This window comes from Lepus europaeus, chromosome 19 (assembly GCF_033115175.1).
Source record: "Lepus europaeus isolate LE1 chromosome 19, mLepTim1.pri, whole genome shotgun sequence".
Classification (NCBI taxonomy): Eukaryota; Metazoa; Chordata; class Mammalia; order Lagomorpha; family Leporidae; genus Lepus; species Lepus europaeus.
Window position 1 is genome coordinate 7,941,825 of NC_084845.1, and position 7,312 is coordinate 7,949,136.

A 7,312-nucleotide genomic window follows, 5' to 3' on the forward strand; every position below is an offset into this window, starting at 1 on the left:
TCAAACAAGCAAAATGATTTTTTAAATAAAGTGGGGAGAATAACAATGAGTGAGTAGAATTCAGGAAATCTATGAAAATAAGGGAGCAGTGCTGCCCAGAACGTTCTGGGAAGATGAAGTTATTTGTAGGCTACAACTGCCTTCCAGTTCAGTAGCCAGTGGCCACGGGTGGCCGTTGGGCACTTGAAACGTGGCCAATGTGACCAAGGGACTGAAATTCCTATCTTAGTTCATGGTAATTGGTTTACAAGTCCCAAACCCGAGCCAGTGACCATCCAGCAGGCTGGGGGTGAGGAGACAGAAACGTTCCGGAAGCTTCCGCCAACCAGACGCCCTGACAACAGATGAATGTCCTTTTGTCATTTTATGACCAGAGGAAGCTGCCGGTCACCGTGGGGTGGCTGAGGAGCTGGGCTAATGGAGGCGGGCGCTGGAAGGGAGGGTCCCGGAAGCCACCGCGGTGGCCAGGGCGAAATCTCCCACTCCGCACATGGCCCTGGTCACTGCCCGGGTGGCCCCTTCTTCCTCTCCACACCCATCTTCCCCAGGGAGACGGGGTCACTGGGCTGAGTTCCCACAGCCGCTGGGGAGGGGCCGAGAGAGAGAGAGAGAGGTGGACGAGAGCAGTCCCACGTTTCCTTGAAAAGGGTCACGTGGCCGAGCCCACCAAATCTCCACGACCCGAAGGAGCCCCACGGGATCCCTGGGAAGCCGCTGGGATCCCGCAGCGAGTGACCCTGGGTGGAGAACCGAGGTGCCCCGAGGAGATGCAGCCAGGCGTCGCCGCTGTGGGGCAGGGACGCCCCGGAGGCCCGCGGTCGGGGGGCGCCCTGGGGGCGCTGCGCCTTCACGCACAAACTACGGAGAAAACGACCCTGGCAAGCGTTCCCGGCTCTCCTCCCCTTCGTGGGCTCGGAGGGATCCTCCCCTAGGCCTGCTCTGCAGGCGCACGCGCGGCCTCCGGCGCAGGTGCTGTGGGGGGCGGGGCGTGTCGGGGGCGGGGCCGCGTGCCCGACCCCGGCCAATGGGCTGTGGCGCGAGGCGGTTGCGTCACGTCCAGGCCAGCCCCGTGGAGAGCCGGGCTCCGCTCCAGCGCAGGCGGTGTAGGTGCTGCTGTGAGCTTGCCGGACTTCAGGCGCCCGGAAGCCGCGTGACGCCTGTGGCCGTGGTGGCCGGGTCGCTGCAGGTGCGTCTCGGTCAGTCCACTGAGCTGCAAGGCCAGGCCCTGCCGGAGCACCTGCTGAGCGGGGGCTGTGTCACGGGGCCTGGTGCGCGCAGGGTGGGCGGAGAGCCCCGGCCTCGGAGACCCTCCAGACTGCACTCACGGCCCGCCTGCGCCAGGGCCCGGGCGCTGGACCTCTGCCTGGCTTGGAACTTGTTTTTTGTCTGTAAGGTTTAATAATTTGAAAGGCAGAGTTACAGAGGGAGACAGATCTCCCGTCTGCTGGTTCACTCCCCAGATGCTCCCAGCAAGACCTGGGCCAGGCCAAAGCCAGGAGCCCCAGACTCCAGGCGAGTCTCCCCTGGGGGTGCGGGGCCTTGCTTGAGCCACCTGCTGCTGCTGCTGCTTTCCCAGGCACATTAGCAGGGAGCTGGATTGGAGGTGGAGCAGCCGAGGCTGGAGCAGGTGCTCATGTGGGACACAGGGGCACAGGCAGTGGCTAAACCCGCTGTGCCTCGACGCTGGCCCTGCTGGCTTAGAAATTAGAACCAGGGGCCAGCATTGTGGCGTCACGGGTCAGGTCACCATCCGCAGCGCAGGCATCCCATGTCGGCGCTGGTTTGAGTCCCAGCTGCTCCACTTACTCTCTGCTAATGCCCCTGGGAAAGCAGCAGAACGTGGCCCCAGTCCTTGGCTCCTGGCTCAGGCCCCGGCCGTTGTAGCCGTGTGGTGAGTAAACAGGTGGATGGAAAATTCTCTCTCCCTCTGTCCAACTCTGCCTTTCAAATAAAAATTTTAAAAAATAATAATAATGGCCGGCGCCGCAGCTCACTAGGCTAATCCTCCGCCTTGCGGCGCCGGCACACCGGGTTCTAGTCCCGGTCGGGGCACCGATCCTGTCCTGGTTGCCCCTCTTCCAGGCCAGCTCTCTGCTGTGGCCAGGGAGTGCAGTGGAGGATGGCCCAAGTCCGTGGGCCCTGCACCCCATGGGAGACCAGGAGAAGCACCTGGCTCCTGCCATCGGATCAGCACGGTGCGGCGGCCATTGGAGGGTGAACCAACGGCAAAAGGAAGACCTTTCTCTCTGTCTCTCTCTCACTGTCCACTCTGCCTGTCAAAAATTAAAAAATTAAATAAAAATTAAATAATAATAATAATAAAACCTCTAGAACAGAATAATTGCTATGCTGAGAAAACCATGCAAATCCTTATAAGTGGACAGAGGATGGCTTTGGGGTTATCCTGTGGCCTTGGCTGGGGGACGCTGGGCACAGATCCGCAGATGGCGGGCAGTTTGGTGGGTCAGCAGTCATCGAGGGACTATTCCCTCTCGGATCCTCTTAGAATGAATGGCTGGAAGTTCATGAGTTAATCGGGTAGCGCCGTATGTGCCATGCGCACGTGTGTGTGCTTCGTGACTGTCCCATGGTCTCCGAGGGCCTCCTGCCAGGGCCACGATCACAAAATCTTGACGCCGACTTCACCATCCCATCACTAGGCAGAACTGAAGTCTTCAGGAACTTCCAGAACGTTCAGGGAAGCAGGGGTGGCAGCAGCCAAAAAAAAAGGCATTGGCAAGCGGCAGTCGATCCAGGGCCGCTCCTTAACCGAGAACAGAAATGAGATGCGCAGCGAGGCACCCTAGGGACAGGACGCTGAGAGCCCGCGGGCTGCAGGACCACACGCGGGACCATCCAGGACATGGCTGCAGGCTGCTGAGGGCTGGGGGCCTCAAGGTTTGTTCTCTGGTCCTGAGGTCGACTAAGGTGCCTGCCTCACTGGCTGCACCTGTGTGTGGTGAGGTGTGCACTTGAAGCGAGCGACTCCAATGGCCTGTGCATCGTCTTAGTCATTTGTTTATTTTTAATTACAGCATGGGTGGGAGTTCAGGTAGTAGTTGAGATGCAGCCTGGGATGCTGCGTATCCGAGAGCCTGGGTTCGAGCCCCAGCTCCGCCTCTGGCTCCAGCTTCCCGCTAATGCACACCCCGGGAGGGAGCAGGTGATGGCCCAGGTCCCTGGGCCCCTGCCACCCATGTGGGAGACCTGGATGGAGTTCCAGGCTCCTGGCTTATTTATTTATTTGAAAAGCAAAGGGAGAGAGAGAGCTTCTATCTGCTGGTTCACTCCCCAAATGGCCACCAGCAGCTGGGGTTGAGACAGGAGCTTCTTCTGGGTCTCACACATGGGTGCGGGGGCCCAAGCACTTGGGCCATCTTCCACTGCTTTCCCACGAGCATTAGCAAGGAGCCAGATTGGAAAAGGAGCAGCTGGGACTCGAACTGGCGCCCACATGGGACGCCGGCACTGCAGATGGAACCAGCGGATAGAAGATATCCCCCGCTTTCTCTGAATTAAAATTTTTAGAAAGAACTGGCTGATCCCAGCTGGGGGTGTGGCCCAACCCAAACAGGTAAGAGACAGGAAGAACAGGTCACACCTGGGGGAGGGTGGCTGTGAAGGGGAACTTGGCGTCCACTGAGGCCGGGAAGGAAGCTCCTGCGATGCCCCGAGACCTTAACGTTGGCCGGCGAGCCAATGAACACTTATTTTTGTGACATATATTAATAGCTCTAGCGCAATAGATGAGTATGACATTTATAATATGCTATAAATAGTGTAACATGCAGGCAGTGGACTGACCTGGAACCTTCCAGACCTTCCAGAGATTTTCCACCCAGAGGGAGGACGCGGTGGGAGCTCCCGGAGGGAACCGGGAGCCACGGCAAGATTCCTTGAAGGGTGCGCAGCCCGGCTCTTGTTTATCACCCCCCCCCCGGGCGGTGTTGTGCATGGAGCCGTGGGTTCGGCCGAGGTTGGGCCCCCCTCATCCTGTACCAGAGTCCCGGCTGCTCCACTTCCCAGCCAGCTCCCTGCTGATGCGCCTCGGAAGGTGGCATGTCATGGCCCAAGTTCCTGGGCCCCTGCCACCCATGTGGGAGACCCAGACGGAGCGAGCTCCTGGCTCCTGGCTCCAGCCTGGCCCAGCCCCGGCTGTTGCAGCCCTTTGGGGAGTGAACCAGTGGATGGATGAAGATCTCTGCCTCTCTGCCTTTCAAATAAATAATCTAAATAAGTAATAAAAATGCCATTGCACCTGTTCCCCTCTGCATGGTCTCAGCTGTTATCAGCAAGGGCTGCCCGCTGGGGGCACTCAACACGTGGTCGCCAATTTCTGGGCCTGGGGGCTGGAGGGAGGGGCTGCGGGGATGAGACAGACACCCGCACCGGGACGCACACACAGATTTATGTTCATCCAACGTTTATTAACCCAAGCCAGGCGCGGCAGCCACTGCCGCCATCCGACACTCCCCTACCCCCCTTCTCTCGGCCTCCCCTTAGAAGGAAGCCGGAGGCCGGACTCGCCCAAACTCGGGGGGCAGACGGGGACAGAGGCGTGCGGGGAGGGGCTGGGCAGCGTGTGCAGGTGGGTTCCAGGGGGGACACACGCGCCCCCACGCAGAGGCAGAGCCCAGGGGCGTCGAGCTGCGCCCCCACGCGGCAGCCGCAGGTGCATCAGGGAGAGACCAGGCGTCCTGCAGACATTTCGGTCTTTCCTGTCATGAGGCGGCGGCCGGGCGGGGCCGGTCAAGGTCCCTGGACTGGGGGAGAGGGGATGAGTGGGTGGGGCTGCAGGACAGCCAGGGAGGTGCAGGCCAGAGGGAAACAGGCACAGGAACGCAGAACCCACCAGGCCAGCTGGGCTAAGACCACCCCCCACCGCCACCTCTGGCGGGGCTGGAGCCAGGGCAGTTTCGAGGGCAGTGGGCCAGGCCTCCCTGGGGCGGAACTGGACGGGGCCTGGCTGGACTGGGCGGGGCCGGGCACCAGGGCCAGAGCACAGGGCCTGGAAACCCGCAGCTGCACACAGGGCTGCGACACTGGAACTCCTGGTACATGCTGGTATTTAGGGGCCAGGCTGGGACGCGGGCCAGGAGCTGGCCTAGCATTGGGAGCCACACACTCCTGGGGAGCTGAACTGGTTCTGGGGTCGCTGCGGAGTGAGTCAGCGTCTGTTTCTAGAGTATTCCTGAACTGTCGGTTCTGAAGCGGGGGCCAGTTCTAGAATGTTCTCAGGTGCAGCCTGACAGCCATGCAGCCGAAGTGCTGGGAGTGGGAAGTCCGTCTGCCTTTGTCACGGCCCAGGGACTGGGCAGGTTTTCCTGGCCAGGGCACAAAGCCACCGGCTGGGTCTCTAGCACCTTCCATCCCCAGCCCCGGGGAGCAGTCAGGGCTGCCCCCTCCCGCCTACTGCTCTGGGGACACCCGGGCCGCAGCCCCTCACCTCTGCCCTCAGGGCTCCTAGCCCTGAGCCAGGGCGGTCTTTGATGGCAGCCACCAGCTTCAGAAACTTGCTCTCCGTGTCCACGTAGCCATCACCGCGCTGGGGAGGGGAGGGGAGGGAGGAGGGGGGCGGTGGGCTGGGGTCCACGCCCCGGCCCCGCCCCCACGCCAGGCCAGCAGAGCGCCGCCCACAGACGCACCTTCTTGGAGTGGACCAACTTCCCGGCTACGGTCACTTCGAAGAATCCGGTGACCTGGGAGTCCCTCGCCACACTGCGGAGGGGGAGGGGAGGCTGAGGGGCCCTCCTGAGGGCACCCAGCCCCTCCCAGGGGAAGCAGACCGTGGGTGGGGGGCAGGGCTGGCCCAGGCGACCCTGACTGAGGCTCCCGCCCCGTCCCCAGACTCACGATGTCCAGGCACCCGGGGAACTCATCCTCCAACTTCTTCTTGAGTTGAAGATACTGAGGGTGGGGTGAGAGGTCACGACCTCGGCGGGGATCAAGGCCCCCCCCCCCCGCCAAGGCTGCCACCCGGCCCCCACCCTCACCACTCCCTTACCTTGGGCTTGTAGCCTCAAGCGCCACTGAGGGCGTCCAGCAGGGCCCGTGAGGGGACACGGGGGACCAGGCAGAGGCCGGAGACGCACACATTGGGTACACCAGGAGGTTCGAAGAAAACCAACACCCCGCGCGGCAGAGGGGTGGGGCCGGGGAGGAGAGAGGCCTGGTCAGCGCGGGGGCGCCCCAGCCCCCGGAGGAAACTCGAGCTCCCCCCCACCCATTTCGGGACCGCAGTCCGGGGCGCCGGCCGCCAGGGAGCTCCCGCCTCTGCTCGGTGCGGTGCCCACGGCGCTTCTCCAGGTGGGCGCCTCGGGGCCGCCCTGGGGCCCGGGCCACCACCCCACCACCAGCCCCCCACTCCTCCGATTCCTCTCCCCTCTCAGCGGGGGAGGGGACAGCCACCGGATACCTATGTATTAAGCGCCTGCTGCATACCAGTACGCCATTCGGTGCCAGAGGCCTAAACAAAGGACCAAGTCCCCGGGGGCTAGGGGCGCGGTGACCTGGAAGCCCACCCTCCCCTTGCCGCAGATGCGGGCGCTGGGGTCAGGCCACGCGCGGCCACCAGGCCGTCATTCAAACCTCCCCCAAAGGCAGGAACCTTCTGGAACGTGGGCCGACTCCAGGCGGCTCCACCACCCAGAGGCTGCGCAGGGTGTTGGGGGAGGGGGAGACGGGGGTCCCCGCGCAAAGCTGCTCCGGCTGAGACCCGCACCGCGCGTGCGGGACGACTCGGCTCCCGCAAGGCCCTGCCTAGGGTCCGGCGGCGGGGCCGAGCCCGCTGCCCGTGCGTCCTACCCCGGACACCCCCGTTACCAATAGACGACGCGCACGGCGAGGGCCATGGCCGGCGATCGCAGCAGCAGCCGCCGCGGGGCCGGTGCAGAGCGGACGCGCGGGGTCTGCGGGAGGCTAACGCGCCCGGCCAACCCAGGAGGCCGATTCTCCGCCTCCCACGGCGCGAACCAACGCCGGCAGATGGGGGGACGCGGAGACCCGAGGGGGCCCGAGCCGGGGATGGGGGCCCCGCCACCCCCCAGCCCCGAGCCCCCACAGAGGCTCCTTTCTGTACCCCTGCTGGCCTGGGGGGCGTCTCGACAGAGGGGTCTCCGGGAGCGGCCTTCTGCGCGGCCCCACCCGGCTCCCCCTCCGGACCGGAATGGTACAGCCCAGCGGGGCGGTGGCTCGGCCCCAAAGGCTCCGGGGGCCGCGTGGGCTGGGACCTGGGGAGAGGGCGCCGCTTGGGCGAGAGGTCAGAGGGGCGAGGCCGAAGGGGTCCTGGGTGGACAGCAGGGCTGTGGCCGTG

At 63.7% G+C, this 7,312-nt stretch overlaps 1 protein-coding gene across 1 annotated transcript; it reads right to left on the reverse strand.

The window, feature by feature from the left end:
* Nucleotides 1-4,406: 4,406 nt before the first annotated feature.
* On the reverse strand, nucleotides 4,407-6,923 carry SELENOW (selenoprotein W). Its single transcript, XM_062176352.1, is given in 7 exon segments — nucleotides 4,407-4,763; nucleotides 5,447-5,545; nucleotides 5,646-5,700; nucleotides 5,702-5,718; nucleotides 5,854-5,907; nucleotides 6,005-6,029; nucleotides 6,823-6,923. Coding segments are annotated over 7 exon segments (321 nt in total). The 5' UTR covers nucleotides 6,852-6,923; the 3' UTR covers nucleotides 4,407-4,721.
* Nucleotides 6,924-7,312: the final 389 nt, after the last annotated feature.